Here is a 15047-nt window from a genome sequence, read left to right as displayed (position 1 = left end):
TGGCCGTTGATTGAACGACCGGCGGGTTCACAGAACATCTCCGATCATTGATTGTTCGTGTGACGACTCACTATTTCCCACGGCCCATCAGATAGCGCATAAATAATATTCCATTATGAGGCAGATCGACAAACAACTCATTGCTCGAGCGAGTGCGTTCGTCGGTTCGCCCTCTTCGCATTTCTGTCGCTCGAAACCTCGGCCACATCTCCGTCCAAGTTGCGGAAAACTTCCAAAACGTATGTCCGGTTCAATAATCACTTTAGATCGCACGCTCTTCTGCGGACCGCATGGCGCGCATAATAATTTTTTTTGTTTTTTTTTTGTTTTTTTATGTCCTTCTGAAAGTAGCAGAAGTAGCGATTAGAGATCGAGAGATGAGGTGCAACTCAGGTCTCTAGATATTTTTTGCTCTTCTTTACGCGTGACGCCCGACCGAACCACGCGACGAGATATGCGATACCGCCTTGATTTCTAGCTTTTGCGGAAAAAGCGTAAGTGTGAAAAAAAAAAGAAAGAAAGAAACATCCCGGAGTTTGGAACTAAGCTTTCTCAGTGCTGCTGAAGAAATATGAGCTATGTTTTCATTCGCACCTTCGTGTTGTCTCTTGTCAATAAACAATGACGGAATGCGCGAGCGTCAGGTCTTCGACATGGAATGCGTTGACAAGATGGGCGTAGCCAGAAATGTTTTTCGGGGGCCCCGTCTGGTTGAAAATAAGCAAGCCGTTGGTTATTCGTACGCGGCCAGGTAAAAACAGAAAGTACAACAAATGAAAAATGCTTATGTGGTGGCGGACAGTGAAAACAAAAGCAACAGACGAAGATATTTTTGTTTGCCTCGCCACACGGAGTGCGCGCACGGCCACTGCTAGTGGACTGGAGGTGCCCCGGTGTTTGGTAAAACCAAGCCAACAAACAAAGGAGAGAGCGAACGTGGCAGAGGATGCGGCTTGCGGAAAAGAGAAACCCATTACTGTTATCTATACGCGCCACGCGAACTACGCCATCAATCGCTTCGTGCAGCACGTAAAAGGACCAGCGCGGCGCGCATCCCTGTGGAGGAACGATGGAGTTATCTGCGTATAGCGCGCAATTGAAAGTCGCTGATGAATCGTCTACGGCGCTGACGCAGCTATAGGTGCTGATAACAGCAGCGGAGCGGCGTCGCTCCGTCTAAAAAGTGCGACAGCGGCCACAGCGACGTACGATCGTAGACGACCTCGTCGTAAAAAGAGTCGCGTAAGTTAGATAGCACGTTGAAACCGAAACGAAGCAAACGAAGAAATATAAACAGTGACGTAAGCGTACGCAGCTAGGCCACCGTTCAGAGATCTCTCTGGACAGTGTAGAGCGCCGGTTGGTGTCCTTTTCCTATCGGCGGCCTCTACCGACAAGATCTCACGAATAAGACGACGACGCGTCAGGGGTTTCCCTCGCTTTCATTCTTTCCTTTTCCTCTGTATTTCTAAAGCTAAAGAGACAGCGTGCAGCTAACAGCGGAAAGCGTCCAAGGTCAGACGCCCTAAGCGACCAGTGTTGGGTATTTTCCGCGCCATCGGCTTCGCTGTATACAAGAGAGAGAGGTAATTTATTAAAAGGCAGAGAGGTCGGCCTGAGCTTGTGCGCTTTGGCCTGCGACTCTGCACAGGGGGGGAAGGGGGGACATGTTGATGACGATGGTGACACGAAGAGGCGATGCATATGTACAATAACCATGCAACACAGCGGTTTTCTTAAAGTCTACTGTCCACTCCCGTAGTCTTCAGAAAGTCTGTAAATGTCATCGTAGCAGTTGCTGCAATGTCCGCAATGTTTGGTCAGACATTGCGGACAACAGACTGGTTTCTCTCGGCGTTTTCACTTCGATGCCTGCCAACGTTGAAGCCAGCGTCTTCCGCCGGGGACGCGTAGAGAGAGCAGTCGCTCAATAGACGTGTCAAAGTCACATGCACTTTGCAGCGCTCACAGTTCGGGCTGTCCGCACGGCCGATGTACAAACCTCTTCGACATCTCTGCGGAGGCCAGACGTAATCTCAATCGAAAAGAAAGAAAGAACACAACGAGAAAGAGGTCAACGGCAGCAAATTCGTCGATATCCGTTTCAAGGTCCAAATCCAGAGCGTTCTTATATTTATCTGGTTCTCGATAGTACTCTCAAATGAGGGCGTGCTTTCCACGAAAGATTCTGTCTTAATCACGCGGATCTTTCTCCGAGCTTCTTTTGTTATAACGGTTTTAATCGCGCTCAATTAGTCCGAGTTGGGGACGGCTTAAACGAAATGGTCGCAGATTTTGCGTTGACAGCATCTGCGGTGCGAAACGTCACCACGCCTTTATATTCTACGTCAGCGCCGCCTTGCGAAAAGTCAGCGCGTCAAAGTGAAACACCCCCAAGAAGCCTCTTTCAGCCAGATCGTTCGATAGCGTTGTTGCAGCGTATACAATCAACGCATTTTGGTCGTCCTTGATGTCAATAGCGAATGGCAGCTTCTTTCTATTCGCTCTTTTTTTTTTCGCTTTCCCTCTCTTTTGTAATCTTCCCGTTGAACGCTTGTGTCGATCTCATAATTGCCAGTCCTCGTGAAATGGAGGGAAAAGGAAAAGAAATTAACGTCGATGCACTACGGAGGGAGGGACACCATTGACTGCTAATGCGAGCTGTGAGGCGACACTCGTCCCAGCCTGGGCGTAATTGATGCGCCCGGGGCGCTTGTCTTTGGCGACGACGGGAACATTCACGCTGTGTAAGCCGCTAAGAGGCATGTATGTGCGTGTATCTCACCAACGCATCGCCTGCGATTCTCAAGGTTTTTCCATCTCTCTCTTTTCTATAAAGACGTGAAATGCACGCGAGGTCGTTTCGCGCGCATTCCGTGACGTGCGGTGACAAGCTGGAGATTCACCCAAGGAAGGGCACGCGACACGCGAGTAGAAGCGGCAACCACTGACACCGGGTAGCGAACGAGATAACGTTAAAGAAGTAAATGTTAGCGGGCATGTAGGAGCTAGTGCTGAGAGTGGGCAGTGTCATACAGGCCGTGTATCGCTTGAGACGTTGCATATATACACCGCGAAGGCCACTATTTTTCAAAGGCGAATTCTAATTCTGAAGAAAGTTCTTTGCAACAAACAGCAATTGCGACAAACTGCCTGCGCCCGTGTTTCTCGTTCTTTACTCGTCCTCGTTCTTTTTTGTGCTGTTTTTAAGTTCAAAATGGATCCACGCCAACTTGCCCAAATATCGGCTCTGATGCAGCCTTACGAAAACAGCTTTGCGACAAACAGCTTTGCGACCAATAGTCGCAAAGCTGTTTGTCGCAAAGGGGATGGGAAAGGGAAGTCAGGGGGCGTAGGACTGATGATAGGGTGTGGAGGAGGGAAATGAGGAGGAAAAGAAAGAGGTGAGAGGGTAAACCACAGCATAACCATGTAGTACAGTATAGCGTAGCAAGGGATGAGAATGAGAAGTATGTGACAAGCAGCTCATAGCATAGCATAGCCATGCATAGTATAGTATACCAAGGGAGTGGGAAAGGGAAGTGAGGGTGAGGAGGAGGGGAGAGGGTAAAAAATAACATAGCCTTGTATGAGCACTAACAGACAATAATGCCAAGCAAAGAATAGGCGATGTTATTAGTAGTAAATGTAAGGTAAATGTGAAGAAAGAAAAGTGGACGAAAAGATAACTTGCCGCGGGCAGGGACCGAACCTGCGACCTTCGAATAACGCGTCCGATGCTCTACCAACATGAGCTACCGCGGCGGCCATCCCCCCGTCCACTTTATAGGGCATATATGTACATTTAAACGTGGGAGCGTCAGTCAGCGCCGCCAGTGGCCATGACGGCGAGTGTGGAACACTCTTTTTTCTGCCTGTTGGCGTCACGTAGCACGTGAACTTATTACGAGCTGGCAGCTGACCAATAATCCCTCGCATACTACCCGAAAGTATCAAGTCTACCAGAACGAGACCCTCGCTATGAATGAAGGAAAGAAGTGTTAATTTTAAGGGCTCGTTTTTCTTTGTTATACACAATATTAATGAGCACTAAGCGAATAAGACACCACGTAGGAAGCATACACACACACGAAGCGCATTGTGTGCGTGTTTCTATGTTTCTTACGTGGTGTCTTATTCGCGCAGTTGTAACCTTTTTTCTGAATAAATGACCCAACAAGCCCAACAACATGTCATTCCACAAGCTTCGATTGAAAACGTGCCGCACCTGTTGTATCACACACGAAAACACCGACGCAGCCGACGTGGACGAAACCTTGCCCATAGTTGCCTTCCCGCTGTCATGCACGGGCTTGTCGCTGGTAGATGGTGTTTATGACAGTATGGCTGAATAAAAATAACCACGTAAGGTGTATTGAATAAATTGTTTTTATGCATAAAGAACATACCAAATTTCGGCGAATAATAATAATTTTTTTAAAACAATTCTGTTGGATTGATGACAACTTTTTTTTTTTCGCGCTTGCGTCCTCTGGCGTTTGGTGAAAGCACTAGTTCGTTACGTAGTCGTGACGAACTTCCTGAGGCCAGATTTCGCGGAGTGTCCTCTTTTTTCTTTTTCCGGGATGGAACCAAAGATGAAGTGATTACGCTAGACTTGCACTTTCGTACGGCAACCGTCTAGCGCTCTTCATTCAGTCTAACCTGGGTTGGCAACTCCGTTTGTGAAGTGACATAGCGAAAAAAATAGTTCCAAATGTCCCACCTACCTAATCGTTTCAAACAAAAAAATCAGGTCTTGCATTCGGGCGTAATCCGTTTTATACGAGGTTTACATTCCCTCGAGTTTTGTTTATCGCAGGGGTCAAGTCGGGCTGACAAAAAAGAAAATCAGGAAATAACTTCTCTTTTCTGTTCATCAGCGTGCTGACAGCGTCCCCCGCCAAATTGGCCCGACGTACACACCGTTTATTCACTCCATGACCCACCGCAGACTGCAGCGGTTTGTCTCCGCAAGCACGAATGAGTGGTTTCGGCGCCAACACTAGCTACATCCTCAAGTATAGCCGTCGGCTTCCAGTGCAGCGCACGATGCGTAGGATTTCGCTGCCACATACCTGTCATCATCCCGCGCCCACTTTCACCTTCGGTGAGCCAACAACGTTCGATCGACCAAAAAAAAATACAAAAAAACCTGTCCTCATCGGCCCCAAAAGCGGGTGCCAAAATAACGTAACGTCGCCACCTGCGCATGCGTCAATGTCTTCGCGAACGACTCGAACGTACGCAGCGACGTAAATATACAAGGAAGGAAAGATAGTTCCAGCTGGAAGGCAAACGATCCGCAGTAAACGGAGCCACAAGCGCAGTTCTATCATCGATTATAGGTAGCAGAGTGCGCTTGCACCGCTGGCGTGCCTGAGGCGCGCCCAGTTGTTACGTCCCTGAGACAATGCGTGCGGGAACGCATGTCCACGCTATGCATGCTCTCCGTGAGCGCGGAGGACGAGAATACGCGGCGACGAAAAATCTTGCATCGCGTTTCTCTTTTGGCACGCGTGCAGAGCACGCATCGAAGCGAGATCGGATAGCAGTAGCACACACGCGAGGGTTTGCCGGCCACCGCATGCATGGCCGTGGTCTCGCCCACATCCTCCCCATCCATCAAGCCTACAAGGGACCCCCGCACGTAACCTTGCTGCTTGCACGTTCCTTCACTTTCGTAGCCGGTACATCCACTAATCCTATTGGCTTGTATACTTCGCAGCCGGCGTACGATACCTTAGCTACGTATACATCGGATAACGGACCTTGCGTTTCTCAGAGCACTCCGTGGCATACGTGGTGTTGCGCACCGCTTAACAAAACTTCATTTCTCGTAACCTTGTTTCTTTCTTCTCGCCTTGAGAGTGATAATGCTTGCTTGCTGTATTTATTCTCCTGAGGTTCAAGTGCACAGGTACGGCAGCCTTTACCTGCCTCTTTCCATCTCGTGTTTGCCAGTGACAGATTAACGGCAACTGGTTGCTTTCGTGAGAATTCAGCTGCGCTGCATAAGCTAATGAAACACCCGGCGCCTTCTCTATTACCGATAGGTACTTTGGCAACGCGTTAGGAGGCTATCTTTAGCTAGAATTCTATTCTGGCGCTTGTTTGTGATTGAAGACGTGACTGGGTGGAACCGCTATACTACAAGCGCTCGCTCGTGCTGCTGTTTTGCGGTCGTATCGGCTAATGACTGTGCGCTTTCACTCGCCCCTCATAACGTCGTGTAAAGCGTGCACATCCTGCAGGTGTTTAAGAGTCTACGTCGACCACTGAGGCATCCATGTCGGAATGCTCGGAGGACCTTGAAACTTCTTGCAGGCAGTTGCGGAGAGATCGGTTACTCCCACTTCTACAGATAGGCACGCCTTTCTGCGTGCTACTGTGTGCACTTTGTGAAAGATGGATACGCTGAATCCGCCCGGTGGCGCTGATTGCGACGGTCACTGTTTTAGTGATTGGAGAATGACCTCATGTGCCGAAGCACTATCAGGAGGCACCGTTGTGTGGAGGTCTTTTCTTCCAAGGTCGTAAATAATGCACTCACCAGTGGAATGTGTAGGCGATATGGGGCGTCGAGACTCCGAAAGTTTTGCCGCTCCAGTGAGTACAATGGTTATTTTTAATGAGTTGGCGAACGTAGACGAATTCCTCTTCGTTGTGTTCTGTGATGTCGCTACTGGACCCCTATACTGCCACTGCATAGCACAACTAGAGTGTTGTACGTGTGTAAAAGCTGCACCGTGTAGTCCGCGTTTCAAGGGACCGCCTCAGTACTATTTGAGCCGGTTTTGTTTCAACCTTGATTATTGCGATAGCAATTATATGGATAGGCTCGGCTAGTTTTGCCGTTGTCGCCGTCATGCACCGTATATATATATATATATATATGTGTATATATATATATATATATATATATATATATATATATATATATATATATATATATATATATATATATATATATATATAGACGGCTAGGCCACGAAGAGTACTGTCTTTCAGCATGCTAACGGCGAGCTATTTATATACGCCACTTACTTCAGCGTGCTTTCTTACTCACCAGCGAGATGGCGCGAAGTGTGCGCGGGACGCGCTTTAAAGGTCGTCGCCCCGTTCCTGCGAACGCCGATGTTCTTCGCCCTACAGGGCGTGGTCGCTTTCGTGCGCTTATCTCGAGGAAAGAAGGGCGGCGGGCGTGGGGGGGTGGGTGGCGCGGGGGGTTGTATGTCTTGTGCTTTCCCCGCGATGTCCGCGCTGAACTCACAGAGCGTACGAAAGTCACTTCGCTCGCTGGGTGATTCCACGTAAGATCGAACAATCGATGGCTGGTCGACCTCTGAAATTTATTTCAAAATTTTTTATATTATTGCCTGATGAGTGGAAAGAAGAGATCCGCAATTTGTTTTGCCGCAAAAAAATTTTTAGAAGCACAGGAAATCAATAACGACGAAGAGGTGGAGTGGAGCGCTCATCCGCTCTGCTGTTTTGGCCAACTTTCGTTATGAACTGCGCAAAATATATTAAAGTTAGGTAGCTGAAATTTATTTATCTAAATATATGCATGTTTTTGCTTCTGCTCAGGTATTTTTAGTTTTTATGTGTAGTGTAGATGTTTTTATAAAAAACCTCAAAAATGGCCCAATTGGCTAAATTTTCTTTAATTTGAAGGTCTTTATCTCAAAAAAGCCTTGTAGCAGAGCGACAAAAATTCCGCATTACGTTCTTCGCATGCTTATCTACCAAACTGCCAAATATTGTATTTATATAACTTTTCAGTAAAGAGATATGATCGGGCTAAGTTCAAGAAAACACCGAACAATGGAAACTTCTGACGACAATTAAAAAAAACCCCATTTTTTAAATTTCTTAAACTTTGTCCACTTATTCTCCTCTACGTAAGCTTTCACAAACATTGAAAACATGTTGCATAATGTCGTTGCACTAATAGTTACGGCCCCTCCAATGAGACCCTTAGGCAAGGATGGGCAATCCCGACTTCTTGCCCAGCAAGTGTATAAAATGCAGGCAGGATTGAATTTCTTTTTATTGAAAGGCCAACAGTACCGAAAAAGGTGTCGCCGGCACTGAAGACGTTAATTTTGAAATTATTTGGTCACTGCAGCGGCCACGAGCGCGGAGCTACCGAGCAGGCGCGCGCGCACCCGAGATGCTCGTTGTAAGAGACGGCGCAGTGAGAGCTCGTTCTCGCGTCCTCAGACCAACTAAGTTCGAAACAGCAACAACTCTCGGGTGACTTGAACGCACGTGCACTGGAGCTTCGCTATTCTATCCGCCCTCTGTTCACATCTCAGCTAGGCGCTGATAACACGGCGGAGATGGAAGCAAGATGAAAACTCTATAAGGGAGCTGTGAGCGCTCGCTTCACGCACGCTGCTGCCACAGAAACTGCGCTGCGCCAGTTGCGATCAGTGGAAAGCATGAACGTGGCGCTCCAGTGGCAAAACAAAATATGGATTGTCAAAGGAAAGAAAATCATAACTATCGGTAACCGGATGCGCTTGCCTATATTAGATGTCCGCAGCAGATGGCCTGAACTGGCCGCGCGTTCGGTGCGCTGTTCAAACTTCATTCGGCGCGGATAGGTCTTGTGCTTTGCTCTTACTCTACACCTCCTGTGCGTCTCATGACGAGAAAATATAGCTCTCAATGTGTCTATTGTGGAGACTACCTTTCGAAGCACAAGAAGCTTAAAGGAGTACTGACACGGATTTAAAAAAAAATTCGGATTGTTGCTCTAAATAAAAATACTGGTGTCGAGAAACCTAAAACGACTATTGTGGTGCCTGGGAATGCATCCTATATATATTAATTAGCGCCACCTTAAAAAGACACTTTCGGTTTCGATATCGAGGGGGTGGCTTCTCAGTGTCGTTTCATAGCAGTGTGACTTCACGGAGATACAGAAACTCGCGACGTACTAGCGGGAAATCCGTCATCTGCTCGTAGTGCAATAGACAACGATGAGTGAATTGTCGTCCAGTGACCCTGACAGTGATTTCTACGATTTAGGCTGCATGCAGGACGCAGAACTCGCAAACACAGGGGAACTGTCTTGACTCGTCGGGATAATGTCCTTGCAGTGTGGCTGGCTTGCAAATGCTCAGCGACGGAAACGTCAAAGTCAAATTAAAATATTTTATACGTGTTCTCCGACTCCAGTGTGTGGACAGCGTGGACAGTGCATACCAACGAAGCAAAAAATGTCCCTTTTGCGATGTCTCAAAATCGTGTCAGTACTCCTTTAATTATTACGAAGAAGCCAAAATTTCGCAGAGTTACCGACCTGGACATAAATGCTTTGAAGGAACGTTTAACGCCCGAAAGATCAGTGACTGTCAGTGAGACGGACTACTTGTGCTACGCGTGCTTTTGCTACCACTGCAATGAAAGATCTTCACGGAACGCACAGTGTAACGATGACATTCTTATGCCCCCTGAAAAAGAAATCGACGCAATTAACCAGATCACTGCGACTACCAGCGCACGTGCGTTCAAGTCACCCGAGAGGTGTTGCTGTTTCGAACTCAATCGGTCTGAGGACGCGAAAACGAGCTCTCACTGCGCCGTCTCTTACAACGAGCATCTCGGGTGCGCGCGCGCCTGATCGATAGCCCCGCGCTCGTGGCCGCTGCAGTGACCAAATATTTTCAAAATTAACGTCTTCAGTGCCGGCGACACCTTTTTAGGTACCTGCTGGCCTTTTAATAAAAAGAAATTCAATCCTGCCTGCATTTTATACACTTGCTGGGCAAGAAGTCCGAATTGCCCATCCTTGCCTAAGGGTCTCATTGGAGGGGCCGTAACTATTAGTGCAACGACATTATGCAACATGTTTTTAATGATTGTGAGAGATGATGTGGAGGAGAATAAATGGACAAAGTTTAAGAAATGTAAAAAATGGGTTTTTTTTTTTAATTGTCGTCAGAAGATTCCATCGTTCGGTGTTTTCTTGAACTTAGCCCGATCATATCTCTTTACTGAAAAGTTTTATAAATACAAGATTTGTCAGTCTGGTAGATAAGCATGCGAAGAACGTAATGGAAAATTTTTGTCGCTCTGCTACAAGGCTTTTTTGAGATAAAGACCTTCAAAGTAAAGAAAGTTTTGCGAATTGGGCCATTTTTGAGGTTTTTTATAAAAACATCAACACTACACATAAAAACTAAAAATACCTGAGCAGAGGCAAAAACATGCATATATTTAGATAAACAAATTTCAGCTACCTAACTTTAATACATTTTGTGCAATTCATAACGAAAGTTGGACAAAACAGCAGAGCGGATGAGCGCTCCACTCCACCTCTTCGTCGTTGTTGATTTCCTGTGCTTCGAAAAAATTTTTTGCGGCAAAACAACTTGCGGATCTCTTCTTTCCACTCATCAGGCAATAATATATAAAATTTTGAAATAAATTTGAGAGGTCGACCAGCCATCGTTTGTTCGATCTTACGTGGAATCACCCCGCTGCAGCGGCCGCGTTTGCGAAAGGAGCGCGCTGTTCAAACAGAAATAAGTAAGAACTGCGACATTTAGTTCGCGCTCGTCCTTTGTGTACCTCTTCGTTCGTTTCCTGCGTCCTGCTTTATGTTTCAGCATTGCGCTTCAAGTATCGAGCTGTGACGCATGATAGTTTGCGCTCGTCCTGTGTGCGTTCTTTTTGTGCGTCCTTTGCGCTCGAGCGACGCACTGGCAAGTTCGAGCTGCTTTCCGTTATTCGCGTTACATTCCAGTTTGTTGCTATCGCATTGATTGCTTCGCCGTTGCGGCGAAACTGTGACTTTTTGCGCTTCACGTGAGAAATGCCTCTAACATCATACGTAATGACGATGTCGACAAGTGAAGCGATTGTTTTCCGAGTTCCATGCTAAATATCAGCCGCCATTCGTTCTTGAATACTAATTGGACGTTTCCCTCCATATGGCCTACCCTGTTTGGTGTAAGCAAAGCAAATGTCTTTAATGCCGCGTTCTGCATTTTACTGGCAAATTTTTATGCGCGAATTTATACGCAGTTTTTATGGACGTGCGTGTGACGTCTATGTTATCACAGATGTGTGGTCAGTATACTGAAGGCTGCACTTTCATTATGTCAGATTTAACGCAAACTTAACATTTTTAGGGGCGTGCGAATAGTGAAATTTAATCTCGAATCGAATAGTGCCGAATAGTGGCCAAAAATATCGAATATCAAATCGAATATCGAATAGTATAATTACACGAAATGTGTACCGCCAGTTAAAGCAAGACAAAGGAAAAATCAGGGACGCTACGGCATTTTGACAGCTTCATTGCACACTTGTTCGGGAGTGGCTTTTATGGGCGCGCAGGCATGTTGAAAGAAGAGCCGCCATTCCAGTAGCAGCGGCACTCCTCATCTTCTAACAGAGGCGGTTGGCTAGTTTTCTTTCCCCATGCTCGAGCAATAAGGCTCATCTGACAACGGTACTTCATCGCCATGACTTCATCCATGGGTGCTCCGGGCCCAAAAGTCTTCAGGCGCCCGTTCACAGCAGCGTTTTAACTGCGTGGCGGAACGAGGGGAGTTTCTGAACTAGTGGTGCGGTGCGGCAGTGGCGAGTGCCCAGCGTGAACAAATTTTTACATGCAATGCCAATCACCGAGGGTTTCGCAGGCCAAAGTCAGGTCGTTTTACGGCGCTTGCGGCATATGCGACCGAACTACGCAAGAAGTGCGTTCCTTCGTTTCGGGAGCGAAGTTGTCAAGGAATTGACAGTTTTCTCGTGCTTTTCAACGTGCGGAAATGACATAATCTCATTTAAGATCAACATGCGCTCTCTTTTGAACCAGGATGTCAGTGAAAGTTTAACGAACGGCGACGTTAGCGTTAGTTTTAGCCACCCTACCCTAACCAAGTTGCCCCATTGGCCTTTGTCGCGTTTTTGATATTTGTCCTGTCGAATTATTCGAAACTTCGAATACTAGTTATTCGAAAGTCGAATCGAATTATTCGATTAGGAACTATTCGATTCGAATTCGAAACTCGAATATTCGCACACCCCTAAAAAATTTTACTTCCTGGCTAACCTCCTTTATTTTTTTACGCCTTGATATTCTGTGTTTTCTTTTATTTTAAAGCAGAAAGGGAGGGGGACATGTTTTTATATGGGGTTGATGCGTTTGCCTGGCCACGAACTTACCGTGCAACTCGGTATAGCGAAGGTGACATATGAAATGATGCGCTTGTACCGTCACACACGCCAACACAATGTGTAAATGCCCATACCGCAAATACACAAGTGTAACCACAGTGTCTGGCTTAGACGACTGTCTGTACCTCAGATCACAAACACCTGCTTTACACACACGCACAGCGCTTCTCCAACGTCTAACTAGACAGTGCAGCTCGAGAACGCTATCACTTAAGTGAATAATTTAGTTGCCCTCGAGCCCATAAAGTCTGCGCGAGCTTGTAAAATATTATGCAGCTCATCGTAAATAACTACCTAATGCACGAACGTCATTCATAGCTGTTGGTGAACTTGAGATTTAGTGTATTCAAGTGACGCCAAACGGCATCAGTTTATACTCCCAGCGGTTAGCGTTAGCAAGCGCTAGGCTAAACGTTACGCTAAAACGTTAAATTAATACTTCCTTAATGTCCCCTGTAAGGTGTTCATGTCTCAGTTTTCGCGAGTTAATTCCACCCGTCATTTGTATTACGCATGATAAAGCGGTTCAGCGCAACCCAAGACTCAGTGTACTCTAACCACCAGGAGAAAAAAGGATGCCAAAACAGGTTTACAATCGAACGCAAGCGGGCGCTTTGCATGTATACGCTAATTTCCTTTGGCGTAATGCAGCAAAAGTCGCACTTCTTACGGAAGTCATTATAAGTGTTCTGTTGTGTTTCTAACGAGATGTTATTTCCCACAATATAATTTTTCTTTAGGTCCAATTTAACATGGTGAGTCTTTTTTCTTTCTTTTTTTTGTAATGAGCTGTCTACAGGACAGTCATTACGAGCTGTAAGTAAGCAACGAATTCCACATCTCCCACGCAGGTGACCGGAGAGGGCCATCAACAGATCCAGGAGCTGGTGTCGCCGTTGGTGGAACGGTGGAAGATCTTCCAACCCCGCGTTCGACTGGCAGCCTCTGGTGCACCACTCGAGCCGTCAGCCTGCACCGCGCTCCTCGTGGGACAGGAGGTGCTCCTGGAGGACCGAAGACACTACGCGCCGGCCACAAGATGGGGTACGTTGATTTTCGCACCTATGATGAGTAATCGTCGCATGATTTGTGTGTGCTCTCTCTAAAAACTCTATAAAAATTTCTATCAAAATGATTGATAGGAACGTTTCTATCAGATGTCGTTCATTACTAGTATGAACACACTTCTTCATGTCTTTCCGTCTTTTCATCTTTCAATTCCCTTCCCTAGCGTAGGGTAGTAAACCGAACGTGCGTCTGGTTGACTTTCCTGCCTTTCCTTCCTTACGCTTCTCCTCCCCCCGAACCAACTAATCAGAACCTGCGGGGTACTTGCAGTGTACATCGGTCCTTAATTCTTTCCCTATATACCACTATGCAAGTTGCCGCTTTTTGTATGTTGCGCAGTTTTTCGTTTCTTCTGAATGAACTATTGCACTGAAAATGTAATGCAACATACATAAATGATGACGAACAAATGCGTTCTTCAGATTTAGGAGATTTACTAACGAGATTATGCGATAACACAAAGACTTGATTGCCAATAACAGGATTTCAGAATAACAATGAACTAAATTTAGTGAAATGTCGTTCTACCTATAACAGCGGGAAAGATAACTACAGGGGTTGTGAACTACACCTTCGCTACTGCACGCTAACGAGTGTTTACAGAATCGACGTGCCGAAGATCAATATTCGTTTGGACGTGAGCGCGAATTGCTCAGTATGTAATGTCAGCTTCTGCTTCTCCTAACTTGAACTCATTCGAGGCACCAAGTGGCTACAGCTTAACTTGAAACACGCTGAGCACTCCGGCGCATCAGCCACGTAGGTCGGGAGGGAATCATCCATGACGGTATAACAAAATTTTTGCGTCATACCTGAAAGGCTGGCTTATCCACAAAGCTGACGTCATACCGCATTTTCTCACGTGTTATCTGCACAACAAAGTGCACTACATTTTGAGCTAAAGTCGGGATGCGAGATATGCGCGATATTTGGTATGCAAGGTGGCTTCACGGCAGGACTGAGCGGCTATGCTAGGAAAGTGGCTTTACGGCAGTGCAGCTGTGACAGCGGCGGTTGAGGCCGTGGGTACTTGACGACGGAGAAGTGACACCGGTGGCCGACACAGTGTGAAAATTAAGTTGTTTTTTTCTTTTAATCTTGGAACATAGTAAGTGAGATAATTTATGTCAAGATGTAAAATTAATTTGCACTGCTCAAGTGCGCGGATAACAGGCGGGATTTTATTCTTCCGTGGTTTGTAGTTGTGAGTGCTCTTTTATTCTGGGTCGTGTTATGCGCGATAAAATGCGGTATTTATAATTCTCCGCGCTCCAGTTGCAACTTCACCGTGTCACGGTCAATGATAGCCGCTAAACACCTGCCGAAATCGAAGTAAGCAAAAAAAATGAAAGAGCAGGTGCGCCAGCAGCGGCAGCTGCGAAAGAAAACAAAACACGAACTAAACGGAGGCTTATGGGGGCATGGCATTCAAAGGCACGCAGTTCGGTAAGTCGCCTACGCCTACAGCGGACGGGGTGCGGAGGGTTCGAGAAAGTGTCACGCGCACGCTTTTACTAAGTGAATGCGGAAGCGTGATTAGCCGCGTGGGCGTTGTGGCGGCAGGATGCAAAACGCAAGAACGGCCGTGGCCGCCGCTGTGAGAGAAGCAAACAAAAACAGCAAACAACGAGCGAACAAACGCGACTTGACGGCCAAGACATTAGCGCATTTCTTCAGCGCTGGCGCCCACGCCTCGTCAGGAGAATTGTGCAGTTTCACCGGACAGCGGCACTGATGTGGCAGTGAAGGATTTCGTGATGGGATGGGCGTGCCGTAGGCCC

At 46.8% G+C, this 15047-nt stretch overlaps 1 protein-coding gene across 1 annotated transcript in view; it reads left to right on the top strand.

The window, feature by feature from the left end:
- LOC119396251 (rho GTPase-activating protein 20) overlaps nt 1-15047 on the top strand; it is a 666225-nt gene that overhangs the window by 137552 nt on the left and 513626 nt on the right. The window contains exon 2 of the mRNA XM_037663375.2: nt 13050-13242. Coding sequence (XP_037519303.1) covers nt 13050-13242 — 193 coding nt within the window. The remainder of the gene's footprint in view (nt 1-13049; nt 13243-15047) is intronic.

The sequence above is a fragment of the Rhipicephalus sanguineus genome, chromosome 6 (genome assembly GCF_013339695.2).
Source record: "Rhipicephalus sanguineus isolate Rsan-2018 chromosome 6, BIME_Rsan_1.4, whole genome shotgun sequence".
Classification (NCBI taxonomy): domain Eukaryota; kingdom Metazoa; phylum Arthropoda; class Arachnida; order Ixodida; family Ixodidae; genus Rhipicephalus; species Rhipicephalus sanguineus.
Note: the sequence above shows the minus strand (reverse complement) of the source record. Positions and strands in the feature narration are given on the sequence as shown.